The sequence below is a fragment of the Galeopterus variegatus genome, unplaced genomic scaffold (assembly GCF_000696425.1).
Source record: "Galeopterus variegatus unplaced genomic scaffold, G_variegatus-3.0.2 Scaffold1554, whole genome shotgun sequence".
Lineage (NCBI taxonomy): Eukaryota > Metazoa > Chordata > Mammalia > Dermoptera > Cynocephalidae > Galeopterus > Galeopterus variegatus.
This window is the reverse complement of record NW_007727665.1, coordinates 151802-165191: the sequence shown is the minus strand read 5'-3', so window position 1 is coordinate 165191 and position 13390 is coordinate 151802. Positions and strand designations below refer to the sequence as shown.

The following is a 13390-nucleotide window of genomic DNA, read 5'->3' as shown; positions in this document are numbered from 1 at the left end:
TATATATATATATATATATATATATATTTTTTTTTTTTTTTCCAAACTTCAAGGTCTCTCTGTGAAGAAAACTAACCTCCACAAATCCTGTGTATTCTTGAGTGTGCCCAATCTACAGAGGCAGAGCAGTCACTCTACAAAAGCGAGTTTAAGCCCTGTTAAACCCAACTAAGAAATAATGATCTGATTGAAGATGGAGATACTAAAAATAAACAGAGTCTGGGCTCTTTTTTAACTTGCTTGGAGCCAAATCCACTATGGCAGACCTGACAGGCAAGGGCAGGCAAGTTCAGTGATAGGAGAGTGAGCAGGGAGGAGGCAGGGAGGAGGCGGCGGGCGCAGAGGAGCCATGTCCTCAGGAAACAGGTGAGCTCAGGTTGGCATCTCTAAGGGGAGTATTGTGGCTCAGGATGTCAGGGTCTTCCCTAAACTCAAGGGAAGGCCTGATGAAGTCAAGTGCAAGGGGCTGTTTCTTCAGTGACCAGGAGGGCTGAAAGAGGAAAACTTTAACCTGGTGGGAAGGCAGGGATGATAAAAGCCTGAGCATGTGTTAGCTGTATCAGAATGTACTGAGGAACAAGGGAGCGAAGCTGTCATTTAACAACCTCAGCAGAGCATCTACCTCCAAACAACCACACTACTGTAGGATGGGCCGGGATCTAATGAGCAGGCTGCAGATGTGCTGGGCAGATCGCACTGATGAGATGGGGTCTGAGAGATAAAGAAAAAACTATAATCCCAAAGATTCAGCCCTTGGGGGAAACCTTTGATCCTGCATGGTTAGGAGGGCTGGGCAGAGTTGGTAGATGCTAGAAGTATAGGGACCTTCAGCTTTTATACAAGGAGGGTGTTTCATTGAGGCTTCTACACAGCCTATTGCTACCCAAAGACAAGTCCTGCTAGACCCGGCATTCCTCCCCAACCCCCTGCATCAGCTCCATCCCCTCTGGCTCTTCTCCCTTAGGCCAGCGCAATAATCATCAGCTCAGGGGAAGCAGAACTCATGAACCAACAAAACAACAAATCTAATGAACCAACAATAACCAAGTCCCCAAAGCCCCTAATTCATAGCCAGGTAACTCACATCATCCAGCTTACGGTCTGTGCCCAAGGCCAACAGGTTATTGAACTCTCTCTCCATCACCTGGCGTGCCTGGAGTCCATAGGGCGAGAGAGGGAAAGGTGAGGGGGGCTATAGTTAATGACCTTTACACTATCTTTTACCTGTTTCCTAGGGTCAAAGGGCAGAGAAGGGGGTTTCAGTGCATTTAGCCCATTAGAAGCCTTCACATACCTTCCTGATGCTGCTCCTTCAAGCAAACCTCAGAAGTGAAACTGTAAGCCTTAGGATTCTTTCATATGGAGCAGATCAAAAAAGATCCTACTTTTTAAAAAGTAGGATCACAGAACATATGGATGGACAGACTTTACCTACTGGCAAAAAACATGTTTTGTCTATAAGGGGAAAAGCATGCCTGACCACCTTTCTGGAGGAGTAAATAAGCATGTAGACCATGGATACCTGAAACTTAACCTATTTGGATTAAATAAATATACTTGATAAGGTTCCACACCAAAAAGTTAAATTAGGAAGACTGCTCAGGGCTGGCTGGTTAGCTCACTCGGTTAGAGCATGATGCTGATAACACCAAGGTCTAAGCCAGCCACCAGAAAAGAAAAGAAAAGAAAAAGAAGACTTCTCAGTCATGGATATCGGTGGTCCCTGGGCTGCGTGGGGCACAGAGGCTTCCTCTAGGCCTCCCAGGAGATGAACTCATTAAAAGTTTTGGGAAATGCCAGAAACAGGAAAGTTTTTTAAACTGCCACCAGGTATTTTTAGCCATTTTATTTTATTTTTATTTATTTATTTATTTATTTATTTATTTATTTATTTTTTAAACTGCCACCAGGTATTTTTAGCCATTTTATTTTATTTTTATTTATTTATTTATTTTTTTAACATATTACATATGTAATAAACATATTAAAATATGCATTAAACATTCTGCATACAGCAGAATTTCATACAAATAAGATCTGTCCTAGACTTTAACCAAAAGAAGTAGGCCAAAAAAGCCTCACTTCACCTACAATTTGGAATTGTAACATAAACCTATAAGAGACTATTATAATTGTTTTTTTTTGTTTGTTTGTTTGTTTGTTTTCCTTTTTGTCTTTTTTCGTGACCGGCAACGGATCGCAACCCTCAGTGTTGTGCCTGTACTGGACTGGGACGGCAACGGGATCGCAACCCTCGGTGTTGCGCCCGCACCTCACTCAGCCAGTGAGTGGGAACCGGTCCGTATGTGGGATCCAAACCCTCGGCGGGAGCGCCACCGCGCTCCCAAGCGGCGCACTGTAGCAGTGCGCCACCGGGACGGCCCGATTTTTAGCCATTTTAAATGAAGGATTCCATATTGGGTCAGATACCACTTCTCCCAGTAGCTAAGCTAAATGAAAGGGTCAGGAAAATAAGAAAGGTTAGAAAGCAATAGAGAGATATCCCTGCTATTTATGGAATTATTGCTATCCGCAACACTGAATGCATTTAAAGATAGGGAATAAAAGAAAAGCCCATTTCTCAGTGGAAAATATCATTCACAGAGTTCTATAAGGACAGTCTTTGTCAGTATTGGAAACATAACATTTTTATAAATGATCTGAAAGATGAAGCATAGTAAATGTTCCAGTATCCAAACAACACTGTTCCTCTGGGTGGTAAAAGGTGAAGATGACAGGTATAAACTTCTCACATTTCTCAGACATCTCAGAAACATCTCACAAAGTGTGTATGGACAGGAAAGTGGAAGATGAAGTTCAAGGTGGGCAAATGCAGAGAAATTGCATTAGGGGGAAATCCAAGCTTTTTAGAGAATAAGGGGATCTGTGCTGTCCATTTTGGCCGGTTGCAGGGCCAGAGGATCACTGTGGAGACCCTATAGGACACCCCGGTCCTGTGTGCTGCCATCACCCCCAAAAGGCCAACACATTGCCCAGAACTATGAGACAACACAGCCCTACCCTCACTCGTGCCAAAACGTGGCTGCTCCCAGAATAGCCTGTGCAGCTCTGGTGGCACTATAGGACACCCCGGTCCTGTGTGCTGCCATCACCCCCAAAAGGCCAACACATTGCCCAGAGCTATGAGACAACACAGCCCTACCCTCACTCGTGCCAAAACGTGGCTGCTCCCAGAATAGCCTGTGCAGCTCTGGTGGCAGAATTTTAAAAGATATCTGACAGCTGCAAACAGTCCAGACAAGGGAGCTAAAATGATCAGGGGACAAAGGCAAGTCTATATGAGGAAAGACTAAAAGAATTAAGACCACTCTGTCTGGAGAGACAAAGGCTTGGGCCCAGAGGCAATACAATCAGAGGTTATGAAATCACAAGAGGTGAGAACTGGTCGAATACAAACATCCTCAGCAAACCTAAACTATTAGGAAGAGGCAGTTCCTTTCCCAGGGGGAATCTGACTGGGGCATATTTAGGACAAATAAAATCAGGAAGTACTTTACACAACAGGTAGTACTTCTAGAATCCATTACCCACAGGAAGTTAGAAAGGGCCAAAAATATAAATAGGTTCAAGAGAATTTAGAGATATTCTTGGACGACAGCTCCATAAAAATTATGAAATGTAATTTAAGGAGAAGTCTAATCTTTTGAGCTGTTGATAGGGAGACAAAGCCCTGGCATGGAAAGGCTCTGGGCTGTGTTATTTGTATATTTAGTTTTCTTAAGCCTGGGGGCACAGATGCAGATCCCCAAGGTGGACAAAGGAGATATGGGCTCTTTGGTCCCTAGGGGCCCCAGGGCTAGTTCTCCTCTAAGAAAAGTCAGGTCAGAGAAGCAGGCTGGGGAAAAGGAAGGCACAGAGTCTCAGGTACAAAATGGGGTTGGGAGGAGATGAAGGTGGCCACAGCAGTGTGGGGATGAACACATAAGGGCACACTATGTGCCAGGCCTGTGCCAGGTGTGCTCTGTATGTGAAGGACACATGTGCCCAAGGAGGCTTGGTTATGCACAAGGACCACTTGAAGATGCCCTCTGGGACAGACCCCAGAAAAGCCCCCCACAAATCCCTAAGCCTATGTGTGTGTGTGAGAGAGGGAGAGAGAAAGACAGCAAGCAAGCGAAAGTGGGAGAGAGACTGATTAAAAGGTCACCCACCTGAGTGTTCTGTGTGGGGATCTGGAGGATCAGGGCCAGTGTGTTGTGGTCAAAGTTCTCGTCCAGGGCCAGCAGTGCACCATGCACACCACTCTCGTGTAGGTTTCCTGCGTAGTCCCGAAGCCCAATAGTCTGGACCCAATGAACCACCTGGTCGTTGGTCCAGACCAGCACATCTGGAGGGCGGGAGAAGAGGCAGAAGGAGACACTAGGTTTGGCCAAGATCCCACCAAGGATAGCAATAGAGCTCCAGAGACCCAGAGACCCAGTCCACCGTGCTCTCTGGCTCCCACCCCTCCCCCAACTTTCCACATCTTTCTGTCCTCCCTGGCAGCTGGGGTCCTGGAGAACCAGCCCCACTTCACTCCATCCCTGCCAGTCTGCAGTACTCAGGCTCAGGCCAACAGGCTCCCAGCTTTCTCCCCAGATCCCCTGCATGGGTCATCCCCCGTCCCAGGCTGGAAGGGCCTTCTTATTCTTTCCACCTTTGAAGTCTCTTCTAAGACTTACCTCTTTTTACTGTCCAACCCAACCCAAATCCCCAAGTTCCATGAGCATACCAGTCTATAGCACTGTCCCAGAGGAATCATTGCATTTGTCCAGACCAGTGCCTGGTGTGTGGAGGTGTCAGAAGGGTATTATAGCCACCTGGGTAGGAGCTGTTCCTCCTCCATCAGATGGTGCAGCGTCCATTAGGCAAGGACTACGTCTTCCTCATTAGACTAGGAGCTCCTTAAGGTAGGGGCTGTTCTTCCCTCTCAGACCTGTAGCTCCCCTGAGGCACAGAATGCCTCCTCTCCGCTTGGCCCAAGGCAGGTAACAGCTAGGCAGGTAGCTCCCCTATCTTTTCCAAGGAGGCCCTCCCGAGCGTGGCAAGCTTACCCTTGATCTCGTGCTGGCTCTCCTCCCGCCTCTTCTCCAGCTCCTTCCGGTCATAATTCAGCCTCTTCAGACACATGATGCCATACTGAAGACTGGTTCTGCAGGCACACAGCCCCATGAGCCAGAGCCACAGTCGGCCATGTCCTGCCCCACCTGCCCCCTGTCTGCCAGCACCAGCACAGCCTGCCCAGACTGACTGCCTCCAGCACAAAGAGCACCCCATGCTACTCCTTCCCCTGGGGCCTGTACATGATCTGTCCTGAGGCTACTTCCTTCTTGCTGCTTACCCCATATCCTCCCTCTCAGCCAGGGAGTGGGCCTGATTGAAGGAAGGAAAGTTCTTTGAATGAAACCAACATGTCCCAAGATACTCCTTTGTATCGCTTCTCGGCCTTTTGGCTAAGATCATGTGTACTATCTGTTCTTATCAGTTTAGTATCTGATACGTCCTCTATCCAAGATACTCCTTTGTATCCCCATTCCACTCAGTCTTTACAGTGACCTACAAGATGTTACATGATTTGCTCCCTTACCTGTCTGATCCCCCCTCTGACTTACTCTCCCCGTCACCTTCACAGCTGCAGCCACACTGACACCCCTGCTCAAACACAGCCAGCTCACTAGGCCTGCGTGCCTCAGGGCCTTTGCACTGGCTGCTCCCTCTGCCTGGAACACTCCTCTTCCAGTCTGCTGCATAGCTTACTCCTTCATCTCCTTTAAATTTTTGCTCAAATGTCACCTTCTCAGTCCAATTCGCTAGTTACCTTGTTCATCAGATTTAAAACTGCAACGTCATCACCACCACCACCCCCAGCCCACACTCCCAATCCCTCTTACCCTGGTCTAATTTTTTTCCTAGCTGTTTCTATTAATATACCATATATTTATTGTTCCTCGACTGTCTCACCCAGTTAGAATATAAGCTCCACGAGGACAGGGAACTTTGTTTTGTTCACTGATCTTAAACTCCTAGCACTGAGCAAGCACTCTATAAATGCTTAATGAATTAAATGAAATAATTCACATAAATTACTAAAAGTACTTCCTCGACTGTCTCACCCAGTTAGAATATAAGCTCCACGAGGACAGGGAACTTTGTTTTGTTCGCTGATCTTAAACTCCTAGCACTGAGCAAGCACTCTATAAATGCTTAATGAATTAAATGAAATAATTCACATAAATTACTAAAAGTACTTAAACAGTACAGGTGCACAATAAGCACTCAATGAGTAATAACTAAATCAGGCTTAGAACCACAGATTCTGTGTGTTAGAAGGGACCCCAGAGGTCATCAGTCCAAGCTCCCACCTAGTGCAGGTGTCACTCTATAGCGCTCTCTGAGTAGTCACTGAGCCTGTGCCTGAACACCTCCAGTGACAGGGTACTCATTACCTCTCAAGGCAGTTCATTCCTTCTGTGGAGGAATAGAAGATCCCTCCCAACTCCAGCTGCTTTTGACTCTATTACTGAGGCCATTGCTTTGTGAGATTAAATTACACAGGCTGCTCCCTCCTTCTCTTCTCTCGGTTCTACCCAGGCAGCCTTCTGCCCACAACAATCTCTCCCTTGCAGCTCAGAGATACCACTTTCAGGAACACTTTCCTGACTTGAACCACTGGTTTAAGCCTTGATCCACGTGAGGGGGCATGAGTATACACAGCTCATGACCGAAAATGCCATCTAATCTCACCGTCACTTCCTATAATTTTCAGTCTCCTGCCTCTGACTTTCAAAGCTGTTGTATAGCATAGCAACAATATAAAGCCCCTAAAGTTAGGTTAACCTGGGTTTGAATGCCAGCTCTGCCATTTACTAGCTGAGGAGCCCTCGGCACACAGGGGACGGGGTCATACCTCTCTGGCAGGGTTGCTGTGAGGAGTAAAGGTGATAACAAATGGAAGAGCTGAGCCCAGCCCCTGCAACATCACAGGTGCTCAGTGATGGTACCATTACTAGGGTGATACTTCTGCTTATTGTGTGTGCTTGTTCTGTCAAAGCATGAGCTCCTCAAGGAGCCCAGTAGGACATATGTTCCAAGGAAGAGAGCTCTGGGTTGGGTGCCAAGAGACAAGGGCTTTAGCCCTATTCTATAACCACCTGGCTGGGTGACCTGGTAGAAATCAACCTCTATTAAACTTGTTTTCCCCACCTATAAAATGAGAGTTTTTAAATATCCCTTTCTTGTCATGATTTAAAAGAATTTTTAAAGACGTAAGAACATGCTTATGGGGGATAAAAGCAGGTATATACACAACTGAGGTGAGGCATACGAAAATGCTTTAGAAACTCTGAAGTACTCAAGATTTAGAGCTGAATCTGGAACCACATATGCAGGCTGGGACTGTCTCATGGGGAGGATTTCCATAGTCCTGGGTGGAGCTGGGCTGACAGATCCTTTAGCAGTCCAGGCACCTCCTGGCTTGTGGGGGAACAGCCCTTCTCTCCCCAGCCCTATCAATCACTGAGTAGAGGACAGGTGCAGTTGGGCCTGGCAGCCTCCCCAGCAGAGACAAAAGATTCCCTTTCAGCCCCAGTTTGAGGCGGGGGCGGGAGGCATTTGGGAGGACACAGGCTTCGCTCACAAGTCAGCCCTCACCATGGGTTCTGGAAGACTGCGGGTTCCAGAACAGGAGTGTGGTAGCAAGCGCGCTGGACCTGAGTCAGCAGACTCGAGTTCCACCTGCACTCTGCTGTCATTCCTGAGTGACCTTGGGCTACTGCTCATCCTGCACCTCGTTTCCTCATCTCCATTCATAAAATGGGGAGGCTCACTAGATCCCTTCCAGATTTAACTTTCTATGGTTTTTGAGTTGGAGAGACCAAAGAACATCCACAGAGCCCCAAGGGAACCTTGAAAAGCCACACACCCCAGCCCCACCCCTTGTCTCACTATCCACTCAAAGCAAAAAACCTGGCTCAAACAGCAACCTGTGGGAATTGAAGATAGATGCTAAGAAGGACTTCCTAAAAACTGCCAACTCCTGGGACCATTACCACCCACCTTGCTGTCCAACTCAAATGCCTACTGGGCCAGGCAGGTGATGCAAGTGAAAGCAGGCTGGAGAGTGCAGGGCGGGCCAGAGAATGCCTACCCCATCCTTAGGGCACTGCTCTCCAGCTGGTTGTTTCCATGCTGGAATGTGTTGACAGAGAAGCCAGGAACCCAGAATTTTGTATAAAATCTCCTACTGTTTAAATACTGGCAACTAAATTTGTAATTTTTAAAATATATCTGGGCCAAACAAAACATGTCTGTGGGCCAAATTCTACCCACGGGCTGCCAGTTTAGGACCTCTGCCACAGACACTTTCGAACAGAAGATCTTTTCAGCAAAGAGGAGAGGACTGGATGACATCCTGCATGAAAGGATGTGGGTCCAAAGTCGACAGGCTCCAACCTAGGATGTCGGCAGGGCAAAGGCTCAGAAAGACTTTGCCCCTCGACTTGGAAGGAATGAGACACCTAAATAGAGAAGTCAGCAAGCCCAAAGATGAGCTATGAGATTCAGACCTAGTCGGAAAATCTCAAAGAAGATAAAGCTAAAGAGAAATGACCTTTTGTGTCTTAAGGGTTAGAGGTAAAGAGGATCCATCCCACTCAAATTGCAGGATAAGAATTCAAGAAGGAAAAAAAAAAAAAAAGAATTCAAGAAGGGAGACTTTCCCAACAGGGACACCTGTTACCACCCAATACAGGCCATGGGAAAGGGGGAGAGACACCTCTCTCGCTGGACACAGACCCCCAGAGCTGGGGAGACCCACACTGGGGAAGTGGCCCTGGGCTGCAGCCCAGCTCACCGATGGAAGCTGTCCACCATCTTCAGGTGGACCCGCAGGTCCTTCTTGGTCAGGTGGTCCAGCATGCGTGCGTCCACCAGGCACTCCATGAAGTAGCTGCGGTACTGAGGGAGCCCCAGGCTGGGCAGCCATTCATTCCCAATCCACTCGTGGTTCATGTCCCCATAGGCCAGGGTCTGGGGGAACAAGATGGAGGAGGCTATGGGGAAGAAGGCAGTGCCAGGAGGTCGCAGCTGGCATAGCTGTTTGAGAGAAACATGAATACCTCCTCCACCCATGAGGGAAGAGCAGCCATCTAATACAGTTTCAGTTTATCTTCACTAAGGAGCTAGTAGTGGCAGGAGGTGGGGATTTTAAATGGAACTCTTTAAGATCTCAAAGTGATACGGTTCCACTCATGTATCAATTTTCCACACTAATGAACAGAAGCAGCTATTCAGGCACAGACAATCTGAAATCCTCCCTGTCAGCTCTGGAATGTATCTGCGGTGTTGGGCAGCAGACTTGCCTTCCTGCTTTTCACTGAGCTGCAAGCCCACTGGGCCCAGGGGAGAGGCCGTGTTACAGAGGACCTACAGAGTAGCAAAGGAAGCCATCTCACTCTGAGAAACGCCTGGCCCCACACAGTCCACAGGATGTTGTATGTTGGCTGAAGACGGAAAAAAATACAGGGCGGGTGGCCTGCCCCTGAAGAGCCAGCGCTCAGATCTCTAAGGCTGGGTCCTCTCCTCCAAGAACTCCCCAGGTCCTTCACTGCCTTCCCATGCACAGCCCTCCGCCTGGTTCTGAGAGGCCTGTGCTGTGTAGACATCACCTCCTACAGGAGGAGCAGGCTGCTCCCTGACCGGCAGTCTTTAGAAAGCTTCAGTTTTAACAGCAACCCTCCACCACGCCTTCCTTACCCTTCTTGATGTTTTAGATTGAAAAATTCTGTTTTGTTCTCCTTTAAAACGAAATAGTTGATACATTGGAAATGACAAGCAACATTATGTTCATTATTAAGCATAAAAATGAAATTAGCATCTGTGGACACCACCCCAGTTAGGCGCCAGAACATTCTCCACAGTCACATCCACCTGGGTGTTCTTCCCCAGCCCAGCTCCTCTGCCCATCTAAGAGGTCATATTCTGCTGAGCTTTCTATCATTTCCTTGCTCTAAAAATAATTTTTACAGTTTTTATAATCACCAGTGTATGTTGCTCTAAACAATATATTATTAATTTTTCTTGTGTTTAAGTTTTGGTATCAAATTCTATGAATCCTTTGGGATTTGCATTTTTCATCTCACGCTATTTCTCAGATTCGTCACTTCCTCTGCTGAGTAGTGTCGCACTGTGTGAGGCGCTGCAGCAGGTCTGTCCGGCCTCTTGCTGGTGGGGTTTTCCCTACAGGTATCAACAGTGCTGTCCACGCTTCATTCTTCACGGCCCTCGTCACTATCTGATATCATCCCTTTATTTGTTTGCTTATTGATATTATCCCTTTATTTTTTTACTGCTCCATGAAGGCTCTGCTTGTTAACTTCTGTATCCAGAGAGCCTAGAAAGGCCTAAAACCTAGTAGATGCTCAACAAACATGGGCTCATTAAATGGAGGAATGAAAGGCCTTTGCTCAGTTCACCAGGGGTGCCCCTGAGAGGGGTGGGGAGAGGAAGAAGATTCATACCAATCTAAGTCTCATTATTCCTGGGAAGAGAGTCAAAATGAGAAGAGCCAGGCGCACTGGGGCACAGCCCTCCATGGCTCCTCACCTGCCACCCTGAGAAACCAGAACAGGTAGCTGAAGGGGACTGGGGGGAGAGGAGGGGTCCTTCATCTGGAGAGAGAATCTGTGTGCAGGGCTCGTAGTGTGAAGAGGGACGCAGACACGGTGGGAGAGAAGCTACTGCAAGAATACTGTCCTGGATCTGAGAGTTGGTCCTGGACAAGGGAAGAGTCTTACCTGCGCCCAGCTGCCCTCCTCACTGTCCTAGCAGGAACGAGTGCAGCGTGTCAGGGGAAATAGGCAAAGTCAAGAAACCCAGCAGCCTCCACCCCAGTCCCCCATCAGAAGAGGGAGAAGATGCCCAGGAGCTGGCAGGATGACTAGGGGAAGCTTGCTGGGATGGGTAAGAGAGAAGAGAAGGCTGGTGCGTGTGCCCATGTCTGCGGTGAGGGGGAAGCAAATGTGTGTGGCAAAATCAGGCTTCCACACCTCCCAGGCCTGACTAGGAGCCAGGCGAGATCAGACCCTCCCAACCCTCCCTGTTCTTCCACCAAGGACAAAGCACAAGAGCGGGGACTCTGGGGCTCAGGCCCATGCCTGGGCACAGCACTCCCCGCCAAACTCTTCCCCACTGCAGCACACCAGTGGCCTAGGGTAAGCCTGTGACCCCTGGAATAGACCCCCACATACTCACACAACTGCTCACAATCTCACCCCTCTCCTCACAATCCTCCACCCTGAGAACAGAACCCAATCACACATCAGGGATACCAATCTTATACTGACCTTCCCCTCATCCTTGTGGGGGCTATTAGCCCTAACCCCAGGGCCAAGGGCCAGACTCACTGTTTTAGTGGACGTTGCCAGAGTTTCCATCTCTTCATGAGTGACCCAGACATTCCCAGAAGACTGCAAGCAGAGAAGAAAACTAGCTGGTCCTGGGTATGGGTCCCCAGGATCCTGATCAGGCTGGGAGCCCCAAGGACAAAGGCAAATTCTCTCTCCCTGTGTCCTCCCATAGGCTCTGCACACTGTCTACCTCTGAGCAACTTGATAGCAGAGGACACATCTCTTTTATCGTTGTATCTACACTGCTTGGCACAGTGCCTAGCACACAGGAAGTATTCAGTAAATGCTTCCTGGATGAATATGAATGAACGGTGCTGCTGTGCAAAGGGGGCTGACCCCAATCCCAGAGACGAACAACAATGAAAGGTGTTACCCTGGGGGTCCGTGGAGTAGTCTGCATTCTTGTAGTGAGGTCAGGAGGCCAGGACAGAATTCACAAATGCCCTACTCCCTCTGCTTCTCCCAATCTGGCAATAACACAGAACCCCAAAAGTTCCACCCTAGAAACTCTGCCCAGAGATCTGGAATCGTTGGCAGGGCAGGGATGGGGAAATGAAGCTCACGGGTGGTGTGTGGAAGGCAATGAAGCAGGTCTGCTGGGATCCTCCTAGAATCAACATCATACCTCCCAGAGACCAAGGAGAGCCCTTCGTGGAAATGTGAAGTAAGAGGCAGGGCTCACTGCTACTATCTTCCCAGAGACCAATGGGAAACTTTGTAAACACTATTCCAGGGCTTCCGAAAACATCGTGGGTTAAGGAGAGGCCACTCACAGTCCTGGAGGTGGGTGGGGCAGAGGGGCTGGTCAGCGACACCATCTCCTGGATGGCCAGCCGGAGCTTAAGCCGGTGGAGGGCGTTGCTGATGCCGATCTCCCGCTGGATCTCCGTGTCTGACAGGGCAGACATGATGGCCCCACTCTTGACAGGGGCAGAGGGGCTGGTCAGCGACACCATCTCCTGGATGGCCAGCCGGAGCTTAAGCCGGTGCAGGGCGTTGCTGATGCCGATCTCCCGCTGGATCTCCGTGTCTGACAGGGCAGACATGATGGCCCCACTCTTGACGTTGGCCCGGCAGGCTGCCACATACCAGGCAGGCATCCCCACCCAGAGCTGCAGACACAGGGCATAGGAGATGACTCAGCCCCTTCCCCCCATGACCTGGGCTCCACTGCCAAGAACTCGGCAATACCAAGGGGCAAGACCAGGCCTCATCCATGGTCTCAGTGTAGCAAATGCAGAAGACAGGAACTTAGACATGTGCAGACCATCATCAATCCCTCTCCCATTTTACAGATGAAATGTCTGAGGCCTGGGAAGGAGAAGGGATTTTTCCCATGGGTGATTAGCTCCTCGGGGCAGCCTAAAAGAACAAACTGCCTGCGAAAGTCTAATGCCTCGGTGATTAGTTCCCTTTATCCAAACTTAGCTACTCATGAGGCATTAGTAAGTAGCATCAATTCAACCCGAAGTAACTGGTATGTGTGTTTGTTGGGGGAAGGGGACAGGGCTAAATGACAGGTATGGTACCTGTGTACTTGGCAGGGGAGAAACATGCTGGAAAAGGTCTAGGGACACCACCCCTCTGCCCAGGAGTCCTTGCCCCACCCTACTGCACACATCCTTCCCTCTAGATCCCTAGGTGGACTCCCTCTGCCCAGGCTTACCTCCAGCCAGGAGACCACAGTAGGGCCATCCCACTGGGCAAAGGGCATCCCTTTTCTGCGGGCATCTTCAAGCAGCTGGTGTCTTGCAGGAAGAGAAACAACACACTAGCCCTTCCTTCTCTCTCAACCATGCTTACTCCCGGGGACCACTGGGCTCTGCAAAAAGTTGGACCCCCACTATCCCTGCTCCCCACTCTTGGACTTCCGCTGCTCTCCACCTGAAGCAACATGACACCAAGAAATGGGGTAGGAACACCTCACAGGGCAAGTGGCTCTCACTTTGTTTGCATATGAGCTGACACACTGACTTGGACATTTC

At 49.0% G+C, this 13390-nt stretch overlaps 1 protein-coding gene across 1 annotated transcript in view; it reads right to left on the bottom strand.

Moving 5' to 3' along the window:
• The window catches only part of PPFIA4 (protein tyrosine phosphatase, receptor type, f polypeptide (PTPRF), interacting protein (liprin), alpha 4), a 36936-nt gene that overhangs the window by 3414 nt on the left and 20132 nt on the right, over positions 1-13390 (bottom strand). The window contains exons 20-28 of the mRNA XM_008577631.1: positions 13072-13153; positions 12359-12517; positions 12179-12223; positions 11403-11465; positions 10794-10820; positions 8852-9027; positions 5055-5152; positions 4173-4348; positions 1085-1153 (exon numbers count right to left, since the gene is read on the bottom strand). Of these exons, the coding sequence (XP_008575853.1) occupies positions 1085-1153; positions 4173-4348; positions 5055-5152; positions 8852-9027; positions 10794-10820; positions 11403-11465; positions 12179-12223; positions 12359-12517; positions 13072-13153 (895 nt within the window). The remainder of the gene's footprint in view (positions 1-1084; positions 1154-4172; positions 4349-5054; positions 5153-8851; positions 9028-10793; positions 10821-11402; positions 11466-12178; positions 12224-12358; positions 12518-13071; positions 13154-13390) is intronic.